At 33.3% G+C, this 15,484-nt stretch overlaps 2 protein-coding genes across 2 annotated transcripts; both read left to right on the plus strand.

The window, feature by feature from the left end:
• Positions 1–1,899: 1,899 nt before the first annotated feature.
• On the plus strand, positions 1,900–5,592 carry LOC105177803 (uncharacterized). The gene is made up of 7 exons (XM_011101054.3): positions 1,900–2,160; positions 2,345–2,488; positions 3,197–3,295; positions 3,776–3,852; positions 3,968–4,076; positions 4,193–4,521; positions 5,269–5,592. Exons 1-7 carry the CDS (start codon positions 2,091–2,093, stop codon positions 5,359–5,361), a joined length of 921 nt encoding a protein of 306 aa, XP_011099356.1. The 5' UTR covers positions 1,900–2,090; the 3' UTR covers positions 5,362–5,592.
• A 5,760-nt stretch (positions 5,593–11,352) lies between these two features.
• Positions 11,353–12,684, plus strand: LOC105177802 (LOB domain-containing protein 37). Its single transcript, XM_011101053.3, has 2 exons — positions 11,353–11,770; positions 11,866–12,684. The coding sequence occupies exons 1-2, from the start codon at positions 11,587–11,589 to the stop codon at positions 12,327–12,329; spliced, it is 648 nt and encodes a 215-aa protein (XP_011099355.1). The 5' UTR covers positions 11,353–11,586; the 3' UTR covers positions 12,330–12,684.
• The last annotated feature ends 2,800 nt before the right edge of the window (positions 12,685–15,484 follow it).

Here is a 15,484-nt window from a genome sequence, read left to right on the forward strand (position 1 = left end):
TGTCATCATCAATTACATTATTATAAATCATTGACTATGTTCTCAACTGGATAAGCATCATCTTTTATTTCAATTTGCAATAGCAATATCACTAACTTCATCATTCTATTCTCTATAATAATTACTTAGTAATAATTTCTCATTTCGATTTTATGCAACAATTAATTATACGATCACATAATCATACAACTCTCACATCCATATATTACAAGCACATATGACACATAGTAACAATTCCATCGATATTAAGGTTATCCAATAAATAATTCATAATTAATTATATAAACAACCAATATACAACATCCACGTATGTAAATATAAATCCAAGTTCACGATCAAATATAAGAAACTAATATATATAATATATAATACTAAACATATGAATATATATAAATCCAATTAGCTATGCTTACCTAAAATCCTAAAATGCTTCAATTAACACAAGGGACTACTCAATCCTCTATTTTGTCGTCACATCCTATAATAGAGTGTTATATGTATAATCAAATATATATATATATATAATATTATAAACTCTAAATAAAATATTATATAATGTTCGTACATTTTCCATCAATCTCTTAATATTTCACTTATATTAAAATCCACCCCTATTCCATTTTCTCTTAAATAACTACACTTCCTAAGCTTTCCATATATATATTTAATTAATCAACTAACTCGTAAGACTTCATTTAATCAAACCCCTTATTATTTATTACTACTAATTTGAATATTATCTCTAAATTATCTTACCATTAAAACCCCCATTTTCCTTTCTGATAACATAATAGTTCTTAAATATAATTTTTGGACATTTCTATGAATTTTCTATCAATTTATCATTACTATATAATTTAATTAAACAATAATACATAGAACTACGTATTTGGTTAATCATTCCAATAAAATTGTGCAAATTAACTATATTAAAGATTAAATCTAATAAATCTAATATTTCAATTAATCAAAACTATCGTTTTTATATCAAGTGTGATATTTAATTCGACACTAATTTAAATAGTCAAACTCGTAAAATACTCTGATTAAATAGTACAACACTCAATATAAACTATATATAGTAAATAAACTAATTAAATAAATATAATTATATAAATTAAAATATAAATTATTACCTCCGCTGCGCATCAACTGAAGGAGGAAAAGGAAATTGTAATAGTTGTATTTAAATTATGGTTTATATATATATATATATATGTATATCATGGTGGTGGGGCGATGGGTGATGGCGCACCCTCCAATTCATTATTTCCTTTTTCTTTTTTTTTTAATTTAATTTGAACTTTTTTCAAAATATCCCTTATATCTTTTTTAATTTTCTTAATTAATATAATTCACTCTCAAATATTATAACAAATTTCAAATTAATTCATTCAAATTTTATTCTATCCTAATTTTTATGTTAATTTATTTATATTTAAATATAAATAATTATCAATTAATTTCTCAATTATGTGAAAATTTATACGAACATCACATCTTTGCCCTTCATTCAGTTTTTCTTCTATTAACTAACAACATAAAAAGTAATTTTGTTAATTATTCTAAATATATTGTCATTTTTGCATAAAAATATGTACAAAATTAAAAACATTCACTTAACACTTTTTTAAAATAAAAAGTGAAAATTAAAAAAAATAAATAAAAAGACAAAAAAATGGGTGTAAAGTGTAATGTTTTGGTAGAAAAATAGATGAAGTCTGGATTCGGGGCAAGCAGTAGGGGACCCGTATTCCCAGAGGGTCCATCACGTGGAAGCCGTGGGCGTGGGTGTGCGGGCGGGTCAAAGTCTTGAAAGGGACAAAACCAGAAACATGAAAAAGCGGGAAACTTCGAACCACAATGTATGCAGCCACCACCAACATATTGTCTACCTAATAATACAATACCAAACCTCCAGGGCAGGCAGGCTCCATCATTTTCAATTTCAATTTCAATTTCCTAGGGTTTAATTCAATTCCATACACACATATACACATCATTCCTCTCTCTCTCTATCCCTCCTCCTCTCTCACTATATTTATATATATATATACACCCACATTAGACATATATTGAATCGCTCTGAAATGGAAGCTGTTAGGGCTACCTCTGCTTGGGTCGCCTCTCACTCCTCCCATGTCACTGTCGACTCCTCAGGTTTTTTCACATTGCCGCCCTGATTCTTTCCTTTTCTCTTTTTCGGGCTTCTAGGTGTGAATTCTATGTTAAATTAGTCTAGAATTGTGTTAGTTTAAGCAATGCTCTGTTTTTCGGGTACCTGAAAGGTTTCTATTATTTTGTATGTTTGGAAGTGGAATTAAATGGTGGTATACCTTAACAGGCATTGAAAAAGTGGCGGAAAGAATGAAAGATTCTATACCGAAGGTGGAGTGGGATTTCGAAGGAATTCATTATTTCGATGATGGTCCTCTCACTGTCCAGTATCTGTTTGTGTTGGATGCATTGAATTTCTGCTTCTGGCCGGGTATTACGACATGTTTTGCTCAGTTGTTATGAGCATGAATTTTTCCAACTCTTGTTTATCTATCTCAAGCATACAAACTTGGGAAATTGACCATATGATTATCAGGTCACTTGAATTGATTCAAATGTAAATATATCAGCCATTGAGTAGGAAAGATATGCACGGGACAATTCGTTGGTATAATAAGGAGTGCTATGTTTTAAAATATGTTAGGCCACTAAGTTGCACATTTGCTGAAACATAAATGACTACATGGGTTGTTCGGGCGCATGCATAGAGTTTGGTGCTTGTTTCCCACATTTGCAATTATCGGGGACCAAAGTGCAAAAACGCGGTGCTTCCTTTTATTCTAAACATCAGATTTCATATTTTGTTTCAGTCTTCTGGCTTTTTACAATCTTTACTGGCTTGTTCTTGGCACTCACACATTTGTTTATGAACTAACCACATGAAGAAAATTATGCTAAAAAATATTGTACTGCAGAGTAATGTTTCTCATATCCTGTGGTTGTGATGGTAATTCTGTCACTTGACTGATAATCCCCTCATTTTGTTATATATACATGAAAACATCTGATTTTTAAAGTTAGTTCTGCCTGTCTGTGCTTCTCTGAGTGGTCAATTTAATACAGTTTAAGGGATACGGCATTGATATGAATTCTTCGTCACTACGAAAATAAACATTTTTCTTGAATTTTTCGATGTCAGATAAAGAGATGACTTATGATCATCTGGCCGCGGGATTGAAGGAAGCTCTTCAGAATGACAAGTCTGCTTTTGATGCCGATCGCCTGCAGAAGTATACTGGTAAAAATTTCATCTTGTGCAACAGATTTTTTGATACTTTTATCTTACCTAATTATCTTAACCATGTTGCATCAAGAGCTTTTTTCTGTCAATGTATCACAAATGCATATGCCAAAAGAGGATTAAGATTTAATTGTTCACAAGTATTGTTTCGTCCTGTTTGAATTTCACCTTGTTAAATATAAATCTTTTTCAGCAGATGGGTTGGTTCATATTGTAGAGCGAATATCTCTTACTTTATATGACCTGCATGTTATTTTTTATTTTCATCTTATTTAGGGGCAAAATGAATTTGGAAAAATTGTAGTTGCTCGAAATGAATCTTAGGGTGTTCTTGAGAATTACAATGCTTTCTTTAGATCTTGCATGAGTAATTATTCAGTTTCGCTGATCTAACACGTATCTAAAAGTGCAATACATATTGTTTCACTGATAAAATTTTCATTCATCCACTAATTACGTTGAGGTCCTGGTCAACAGGTCCTGAACTACGAAAACTGCTAAAATGGCCAAGGCCATTACCTTTGGAGGAGGAACGGGTGCGCTTAATGCATGAGGTGCAAGTTTTTAACTATGCCACTCCTAAAATTTTGCTTAACTTTGAGCGTTTTTTCACTTTGTTTACTTTCAATTTTATCGTTAACCTACTTATTTTGTGACATAATTGTATAGGTTGGATTTGAGCTGGAGAGATCTTTTGATGGGAAAGCATCCAAACTTGTAGAATCCTGCGAGAAATCAGCTGCAAAGCTTGTGGCACTCATCACGAGTCACTTTCCTGGTAAATTAATGCAGTACTTTAATCCGGTTCAGAACCATCCATATAATCTGTTTCCCTTGACATTTTAATATACTGGAACTGCAAAATGAAATAAAAAGTTGTTCACAATGTTGCAGGATTCCGGGACCACACAGTATACAAAGGTCACCAGATCTTCTTGTATAAAAGAGCTCAGATATTTGCTGCAGATTTATGGGGGGCATTCAAGGGTCAGGGATATGGTGAATTCAATGATATAGAATCAGTGACAATGTTTGCAGACTACATTGTTCCTGCAGTTCTTCAGCAACTTGGAGTACTAAAGTTTAGTCCTTCCCTGGCCGATATGATTGAATCTAATAGAGAAATCAGCTCAGGAAGTGAGGAGGAAGTAGAACTCAGAGCGTGCTCGGTACATGCTGTGGAGGAAATAAGGGAGCTGATCCGTAGAAAATCAGGGAAGCAGGTCATCTTATATTGCTTTATATTGCAATGATCTGTCTATTATATTAAGGCATGTCTATTAAAGTATGACGGGTACAATTTTTTATGTCTGTTTAATGTTTATTATAGTTATCCTGATTCAATATATGTGCCTTCTTTACATTCACAATTACAGTTTCCATGTTTCAATTGGTGAAAGATAACTTGGAAAGAGGCAGCAAATCTTTTATCCCATCTTAAAATAATTGTTCAAAAATTTATTATCGACAATTTATTTCTCTCCTATTAATTGAAGGACATGCCTTTAACGTTGTGTCTTTAGCTTTTCTTATAATAATATTGTCAAGTGATTCTGGTACAAGGGTATAATTGTCACTAGACTACTGTTCTAAATGAGCATCTCTTTTAGGCATGTCAGTATATTTCTTTTTATACTCATATCATGTTCCAGAACAAAACCCGGCGTCTTCATGTAACAATCTCTGTCAAGTCATTAAGACGGTGATGAAAAATCATATCCACACTGTTTTCAGCTTGTGGATAGTTGGTAAAGTTTGCTGTAAAATATTTTACAGCTAACATATTAGATTGATATCCTACATATTTGATTTGTCAACTTTTAGTTGAAGTTATATTCTACTGATCCAGTTGATGTTGTGAGACATCCTTGTTTTTCTTGAATGTGCTTTTCCATTTAGGTTTCCATATCATATGTTTTATGCCTTTTCCTTTGGAAAAAAACCATTGAGGCAGGTTTTTTTTGGACCAGGTATTGAGTGTGGAGTTGGATCTCTGGTTATGGGCTTTTGGGGTTCAGTGTGCTTCTCTCCAACATCATCGCACACTCTCCATATATTATTGAGTGGTCCTTAGATAGGAGTTGACGGAAAGAATATTCTGAAGTTTCTGAGGTAAATTCACTGTGTCAAGTTTGTCGATCACAGGTTTTAGTAATTTTGTAAAATAGTTTGCTCATGTCTAGTTGCTTAAAACTGAGGTACTTATCCATGGATTGTCTCCCTTTTCCTTTGACTGATTCTAATAGAAACATCAGCTTATTGTATAGATGGACAGTCTGATATTTACTTCCTTATTTTCCTTTGCCTTCTATCTTCCAAGTTGGATCTCAAAGGCTCTGTCCCGACTTTAAAAGGTGGGAAAACCACCTTATGACTATTGATAAAATGCAGGAGTCATGATGATGGCCAACTCGAGATTAGTAAAGATGCAAGCAGAATATGAAACACATCTGCATCCCTTTTCTTTGGTGCACATAAGCATCACTAGGAGTTCGTTTTGTTATTATGCGACTTCGTGCACTATTAATCTCCTACTGTGAGTTCTACTTATCTCCACATAACATGCTTAGCAACTGATGTCATTATACGTTTAACTCCCCAGCTCCTGGTTGATATATACTCATGTTATGACAAGAGTAGGCATATAGTTTATCAATGTCAGTAAAAATATGTTGCCTTTCCCTGTCATAAATTGCTATATCTAGAAGACAAGGCATGGTTAAGATTAAGTTGGTCAGTGTAGCTAGCTAGTTTTATAAACAGTCTTGGTTGTAAGTCGCGAATCAGACCGTTCTCATACAAGATACTGTATATTCTACAGCTAGGGATAAGAAATATTGTGAGCTCAAAATTCTGGTTAGACACACGAAACAAAAAGCTGAGATAGATTAAGAAAGTATTAGGGATTCCACGTTTAGAACTTAGTTATACATTGAACACGAAAGCAAAATGCCTGAGAAACTCACAAAAGACATATCTGGACGCTTGATGTCTTCAGTGTTGCTGCTTCTGTAGAGAAGAAGCTTTTGTTCTTCTGTGCATCCACAGGTATGACTACTCCCGCGCCATAAAACCCATTCCAGCCTAATCGGTATGCAGGATCAAGTGTTCAGTTTGGTCTGACAGGGTAAAAGAGCACTGAAATGTACTTCATTCTCTCTTTCTCTCTGAAATGGAAAAGTTAACCCACACTCCCAAAAGTTTCTTCTTTACTTGATTGCGTTCTCTCTTTTCCTTGGACGAGATGTTTGATACTGACCTCTTGTGGTATTCTATCAATCAGAAACCAAATAAGAAAATGTCTCTATGCTTTGTGTATTTCCCAACGTCCACTCTGGGTTGTCGCCACGCTCTTTGCTTGTCACATCCGACTTTGGTGTATTATATTGATTGGAGAGTAACGTAACCATTAAGCAAGATTTCTCACTAATTCAAGAATAATGACCAAGAACCTATCATACATTACTTTGATTTGATTGAATTATTCACTGATGGCATATAACTAATTTAGGAAAAAATGTCTAATCCAGATCAGGTCACGCCAAATCAGTGATATTACAAATAAAATACTGCACATATTAGTTTATGTCATTCGCCCATCGCATAACAAATATAAAGCACTGATTATTATATATGAATTTGGATTCCTTATAGTTTGTATTAATAATAGCTTTCGGCACTTGCATCATTTCAGTCGGGAAATCCTTTTGGGACGTTAATGATTATACATGAGGCCCTCGTCCTCATCTTTGTCCTCGTCCTCGTGGACGCCCCCTTCAAATATAAAAGTCCGGATCTTGAGAATAAAATGGAAAAGCATCATCATAATTCATTTCTTTGGTTTGTACTAGTAATGCAGAAATTATTGCTTTGTTTGCTTGGGCAAAGGGTTAGATTGTTACGGGCGTGCCCCATGGATAGCTTTTCATGGTGTCAAATGAATGGATGTGACGACTTTAATGGAGAAGGCATATAAGTTGTGTTTGCCTGAGTCTAGAAACGTCAAAAAGATGTGTGTTCGTTTTGGCAATGCATTCACCCACCCCTCTCTGTCTGTATTTATGTAAAATTACGAATTATTACATATCTTTGCACTGTCGAATCATTATTTTTTGTTATAGTTGTTGGTATGGTATTAACATAAAATATGACTTGTAAAAGTAAACCGTAATTCCAATCGCATTTTCTCTGGTACAACGAGGTTTATGATCTTTTTCTGGGTTGATATACTTGCTTGGTTTGTGAAGTACCCGTATGCATTTTGTGAGGGATTTCAGTGTCTTAAATGGTTTTAGACAATGCTCAATCTATTCTACTTTATATGTATGCTGTCTTAAAGTTTTATACGCAAACAAGACTCTGACTTGTTAAGAGTTAAAATTTAGGGATTTATTTTGTTGTCGACCTACAATATATATATATATATATATATATGCTATACATGTTTGGCTTAAATGCTATTTACTTCTTGTAATATAAAAAATGAACAAAAATACCTCTGTGATATAAAAAATAAGCAAAAAATCCCTTATAAAAAAATTAGCAAGTTATTTCTGTATTTTAAAAAATAAAGCAAATTACACTCTATCTATACCGTTATTAGAGAGGTAATTTGCTTCATTTATCAAAATAAAAAAAAATAATTTGCTACAAAAATTTCACATGAAACTTTTTTCTTATTATCACATGGAGATAAATGACATTTTATGCTTACATTGTCTTGCAAATTACAGGCGTATACCTAATTTAAGGTCGAGAACGAAGGCATGGTCCACTTTAAGGTCGTGAAGCATTGACATAGTGACCCCAAACCCATTAACCTCTTGCGCCCAAAGGTCGCTATTGTGCTACTTAATGCCCAAATTAATATGATGGTGCTGACTTCCCAACACAAAATAATACTACAAACCTATATAATATTAGTCATAAGATATTAAGCAGTAGTTTAAAAGTTGTTACAAAAAATATATAAGTCGTAATAATTTTGATCTTATTATTATATAATTATTAGTAATAAAAATTGTGCATTAAGTTGTTACCGTAGATAATTGTGTTCGATATTATTGTCATTAGGTTGTCACTGTACATGCATCACTAGTTATTACTTGTGACAATTTATTTCGTCATTAATTCTTGCTAATTAAATTTTTATAAGATACTTATCACTATTAAAATGTTAAGATTTATTATTGGGACAAAATAAAATTTTTTGTCATTAAATATATACAATTAGTAACACTATTGAAATTGTCACTCAAAAATTTTTCCCCTAATATTCTATTTTCTTGTTGTGAATGAGAGTTGGTTTAGGATAATATCTAGCAAATTCTACATTTTTTCTTTTTTCAATTTCCAAGTATTTTTCTTTCCATCATCAATAGCTTTTTTTAGCATTATATCGATTCAACCAATATATTAATATACTAAAAATAAAAAATTAAAAATTGAAATTACTCTCGACTTAATCAATACATCTATATATATGTAAATAAATTATAACAACTCACAAAATTAAGATAAATACACACATAAAGTGGGATAAATTGCCCACAAGTTTAGTAGGACTCGATTTATATTTTAAAACTTATGCATTTTCCTTCATTTGATAAAATTCAATGAAAAAAATACATATTATAATAAATTCAATTAAAGAAAAATATCTCATTTTCTGTAAATTTTATATATAGACATCCAACTTTTAAAATAAACTACTAATTAAAAACTCAAATAAATTAGCTTGCAATTAGTATATAAATTAAGGTCAATAACGAATTTGGGGTTTACATGTGTTCAGAGTAAGTTCGCACAAGTGTTCATATCAAATTTAGATCTCGTACATTTTGATGAATTGATTCAAGATAAAAATATAAAAATTATTCTTTCAATTTTGATTGGCTCAATTGAATCAAAGTATATTGAAATATAAATTCTTAACAAATAAATTTATATCAAAATTTACGGTGTTCAAACTCAACAAAAATAAGTCGAAGCTACTAAGCCGTGGTGACATGTATAAGTTATTATACAAAAAGACGACAAGTTACAACACGCATACGACAAATCGAAAGTTTTAAGACCATGAAGAAGAGGTTACAGGATTTGTAGGAGGGGTTATTGCAATCTATGAAGATCCATGTCTCCACTATCCAGTCAATTCGTATTGCCGGTGGCTTTACATGTTTCAATTTTCATACAATTTCGTACAGTAGAACTGTGGAGGATAAGGACGCCACGTCCGCCCTAGCCAATAGGAAAACGACCTTCCCGCCTGTCGTTTCCTCACCCGGCTTGAAAATACGGTACTATAGTCCGAAACGGGAATCACAGTAATTAAATAAGTACTTGCAGTAATTTTTTTATTTTTACTATTGTACGTAATATTGTAAGTTAAACCCGTCAAAAAAAAAAATAAAAGTGATTGAAAAAAAAAAATGGAAATTTGTGTGTTTAGAAACATATCTTAATATTAATAATTTTATCAATATGTTGCATGAGTTGGGAGCTGCTATTAAGTTTTGACTCGAATCAATTTAATTTAAACAGTTGAAAAATATAAGCTGCAAATTAAAAGTATTGTCACTTTAGTCGAACTCGTAAGTAGTCCTCTTAGCCGTAATTTGCTGCCTTCTATCCCATTTACGGGGTACAATCCTTTTTATCTATCTTCTATTATTATTTTTATTTTTTAGAGCAACAGTTGGGAGACCCACACCACATGCATAATAGAAGTCCAAACCATAGTTTGATACAAGGGATGGCCTTTCAGAGCATGTACGGTTATTTATCTGTTCTCCACATTACACCTGAAAATCAATGTGAAGATGCAGCACTGTCTCAGACAAGCCTTCATCAACTCTTTTATTTCTCATGTTTTATCATTCTTTAAACCAAAAATAATACACAATTCATCATTTATTTTCTCAATCTTTTAACATCCATATTAAAAAAAGAAGCTAAACTAAGACCATTGCAGGATGTCGAGAAGACTAGAAAGGTTTAGATGCTATTCTTAATTTATCTCCGACTTGTTTGGACATGCATGCATGTCTGTCAAATGAAATTAATTTGAGTATACTTTGCATGATCATGTAATTACAACTATAAATGTATATGTGCATGTATGTGTACAATAGTGCCAACTTTGTAGTTTACAATTTTATTGTTATGTTGATCAATAAATACTATTAAAATAAATCTCTTACATTGATAAAATTCATGACCTCTTAAGTATAAATAATGAGAACTGAATTTGATCAATTAATTTGGAAGTGATTGACACTTTTAGGAGGTGAATTGTAGGCCACCCACCCACCCAATTAGAAAATCATAGGGTAAGAGTGAGAGAAAATGAAACATGATTAATATGGGATTCGTGAAAACATGAACTTCAGTTGCAAGAGTAATTTATTATGGATCTCTAACTTTATGACATCACAAAGCTATTCGCTTATTCTAAGTGGTAGTAGAGATTGCTATAAAGTTGCCACTTTGTACATTGTGGAGTGCAACACTTTTTATCTAGTTTCAAAGTTTTATTGGTCATAAGATGGAAATTTTTCATGATTGATTTGCCACTATGCATTACTAGTGAGACCGTAACTTTTTCCATGCCATAAACTTATTCAACAATTATAACATATGTAATTATATTATTTATTATACAATTATTTAAGTATAGAAAGAAATTAACCATCAAAAAGCATAATGATATTATAAAATAAAATATAAATATCATGGTATGATCTTATAATTTATTAGAAAAATATTAATTTGGATGGTGTATATATGGAAAAAATAAAATGAGAGTGATAGCCTATCAACTCTCAATATCCACAAAGCCAGAATCCAACGGTTGTGGAACGACCATCCGCGGAAACACGGAGCCGCTTTCGCCCAATACTTTGGAATCTGACACACACCACACACATCGAAAAAACACACACATCCATCCACCCACCCAACCACCCACCCACCACTTCCTCCTCACAACTAACCCAACTCTAGTTAACTACTCTAAACTTCAACCCCACTCTTCCTCTTCTCCAATTCTCCACTTCTTCTTTATATGTCCACCCTTCTTTCATCTTTCCAACCCTATTTCTCTCTCTCTCTCTCTCTCTCTCTCTTGTTTCTTAGAGCCAAAACGGCTTGCTAATCTCTGTATTTTTAATTCCTACTTCAGCGTCTTCACTGTGAAATCCCTCAAAGTATCTTTATGCTCTGGTAGATAATTTAACAAGAGAAAATTTTGCTTGATTCATAAGATAAAAGAGTACAAATTAAGAGAAATGAGCTGCAATGGTTGCCGGATTCTTCGAAAGGGTTGTAGCGAAACCTGTATTCTAAGGCCCTGTTTGCAGTGGATTGAAAGCGCCGAAGCACAAGGCCACGCCACTGTCTTCGTGGCCAAGTTCTTCGGCCGTGCTGGTCTGATGTCCTTCATCTCCGCCGTCCCGGAAAATCAGAGACCTGGTAAATCTTCTACTACATTAATGAGCATCCCATTTAGTTTACTCACCAGTAGATTGATGATCTGAACTGAAACAAACACGCGCTTGTGTCTGCAGCTCTTTTCCAGTCCCTGTTGTTTGAAGCCGCGGGAAGAACAGTCAACCCCGTGAACGGGGCGGTGGGGCTTCTGTGGACCGGAAACTGGCACGTCTGCCAGGCGGCCGTGGAGACTGTCCTCCGGGGCGGCGCGTTGAAGCCAATCCCGGAGTTTATGGGGGGTGAATCGGAGCCCGATGACGCTTCCGAGTGCACGGACATGTTCAAACTCCAAGATCCTAGCCTCAGTCCACGGCCCAAGGTGCAGAAACGCCGTCGGTTCCCCGATGAGCCAGCAAAGGTGATGCAGTTAGCTGACCTTGATCTCAGCTTGACGCCGGGTTTCCAAGGCAAGAAAATGAGCCCGTCGGCCGCAAAGCGGCGACTAGGGAGCCCATCAATGAATTCCGAAGAATCTCTGATGACAACTTGTGGAGATCATCATCCAGCTACTGAGATCAAGCTTCTCAACTTGTTTAATTAAGTAAGCCAGGAGAAAAAGCTGTAAAAATTGCTGTTATCAGCTTTAGCTTTTGCTTCCTTTTTTTTTTTTTTTTTCTTTTATAGTTTTAATTTTAATTTTGCCTTTATAGAAAGGCTTCTCTATTTTTATTTTTTGGAATTCCCCGGAATCGTACTCCGGCGAGGTTTTGTCGATCGTTGGCACAAGATTTCCCTCATTTTCTTCTTGAATATGAGAAGGAGGGGAAAATGAAAGTTCTGCCGATGGATTGTTTCCTTTGTTCTTCATTTGTGTAATTTTTCTCTCACCATTAATATTAGCGTCTAATCACTGTTGGACTTGAATAATCAAAACTTCCTGTTAACGCCTTTTCCTACTTTCTTGGCGTTGCTATTATGTATTCAATTAATGCATGGAACTACGAATTTGGAGAATTAATTATAACAGCATTGAAAATTCTAATTCAAATTGAATTTGATTAGATTAGAATTAATTATATAATAAGTAAAATAACAAATATAATTAATGTATAATTAAAAAAATAACCAGTATGTATGATATAATCATCAACCTTTTATCTTGTTTTTTTAATAATTTTGAGGGCAGACTATTTGGACTTCATATGGTTTGACAGATAATTTTATTGCAGCTAGCATCATCTATAAGTTATTACGTCAGGGATCGACCTATCATTCTCTATTTTCCACAATGACTTCCATTATTGGCTTACCGCATGAAAATGCTGCTACTATTTTCTTCTAAGAAAAAGGTACTATTTTTAATAATCAAGTTGATGAGGAAGAAGTGTACCTGATCAGCATTATCAAACTGAATTACCACCACCCCCCCTCTTTTTTTGTTTTTTGTGTTTAGTCGATTGGTCATGTACCCCTATCAATATATATACTCATCAAAATTATAAATTGGGATTATTATTTTTTTACAGTTTTTTTTAAGTCAAAGTGATTAAATTATTTTTTTGAATAAATCAATTATAATTATTGCTATAAAATATTTATATTTACAGCAATTCACAATTATATCAATCATATACCAAATTTTAATATCTGATAATTGAATCTAATCAACAAATACTATTATAGTAGACGAACATGCTACACATCAGTGGAAAGAAGCAGTAATCTCATAATAGATGTTGGAATCCAATGAGATTGGAAAGTTTGGGTGAATTTCCAGGGAGTTTGGGCGGGGTGTGAAATTTTGACTAACTACACTACAAATCTACACTACTCCTTAGACGATGATCTAAGAAATGCGTGGCAGAGGGAAAATACAGTCGTTTTACCCACCCACCCATTCAAACTTATCCAAAGAACAACACAACTATTGGCTACTTCTTCATTCAATTTTAAAATTTTGGTAATGGGTTAGGAAACACATATACTTGGGATTGTGTCTACACTACGACACTGCCTTCGGCCTTTAATAATGGGACCTTTCGGCGGACACAACAGCTTATTTTTGGGGGAGAGGGAGAGAGAGAGAATCGTGCAGTGCATTGGCTTTTGGAGGTTGCAAAGAGGCACATATTAATCTTGAAATTACCCATGTATATATGTAATTAAATTATAGAGATCTAATTCTGGAGCTACAGTCCAAATTATTTTATGTTTGAACGTCTGTACATTATCACCATAATATTCACAGATATTTGATTTAGATTATTTTATTTGGTATAAATCTAATTCGAAAATTTGATAAATTATTCCCTAGATCCAATATTTAGTCATAAGATTAGACCATTTGAGGAAATTGAACCTAAGAATAACACATTCCATAGTTATGAGCACAACATTTTACTGTTAAAATATTAATTTTAAATATTTTTTTTATATAAATTAAATATTTAGATAATGTGGTCATCTAATATAATGTTAGAGTCCGACAAATAAAAAAATTTAAGATTGAATCTTATATTAATACCATTTATAAAAAAATCACATAAAATTTTTATATGTAGACACTACGTATCAAAATTATAATATTAAATTTTTAATAATTATATTTTTAAATGAGATGATCGTCTAATATTTATGATAATGCTTAATAACGGTGTTATTACTATTATCATTGCATTAAAACACAAACGATTATATGTTGGACGTTTCCCGGTCCGTCCAAAATAAGCCTGTAATTTCCTTTTCTATAAGCAATAAAAAAAGTTTGCACATTAGAAGCAATGACGGCAAGTTGGTACGGTCCACGTCGACGTCAGTCATTTATGTATGGAAAAAGAAAATAAAAGTCATTATTTATTAATAAAATTATTGGTAGTGAAGTGGGGGAATTTAATTCTGTGTATGCAAATGCAATGCAACCTGTACCCTCGACTCTTGAGAAGCTTTATCAATCGTTCCTATCTTTGAGGGTCTATGCATGTGGGTCCCCTATTCGTCTTTTCTTGCTACACTATTTAATAATTTCAAACTTGGAAAAATCGGTTCATGACGTGGACCCGATTTTTCTAGTGGCTCCTCCAGGAAGAGGGGTGCGCCCCGCCGCATCCTAGGTGGTCCCGCCACTATCGAACCACTGAACCGGCCTCTTTCTCGAATTTCTGGCTGCGGTTTATTACCAGAGTGGTCCGGAATTGAGGTGACCCGTTTTCAGTTTGATGTATGCACTATGCAAACAGTGGCTTGAGAATGATAGGCATGGGACTGTTCGGGTTCAAGTAAGTGTTTGCTTATAATTATCGTAATGTTGTTTGAAAAATTATAAATATTTTTTAAAATTATTAAATATTTAATAAATATTTTTCTTTAATGAACTGTCATACAAAAATATTCATAATTAATTATAATTTAAGATAATTATTAAGAGAGGTGGTTGTAATTTATGGAGAATCTTTTTGTATGGTTTTATATGATTAAATAATTAGATTGGGGAAAGATATGGTGAGAAGTGAAAGAAACAGGGACACATGGATATGAATAATTGAGGGGCCCAGCGCAATTGGAATAGTAGTCGTATACTTTTTCTTACATATGTACTCAAATGAAGACAAAGGAGGAGGGAGAAAGGGTGACGCCTATTTCATCACTCCTATTCTTTTCATTGAACTTGGACTCCCACAGACAGTTTTCCAAGTTTCTTGGTGCACATCCATATGCACATATATACCCTCTCTACTTTAATTATTTCCTCTTCTCATT

Source organism: Sesamum indicum, linkage group LG9, assembly GCF_026168435.1.
Source record: "Sesamum indicum cultivar Baizhima isolate 11 linkage group LG9, ASM2616843v1, whole genome shotgun sequence".
Classification (NCBI taxonomy): domain Eukaryota; kingdom Viridiplantae; phylum Streptophyta; class Magnoliopsida; order Lamiales; family Pedaliaceae; genus Sesamum; species Sesamum indicum.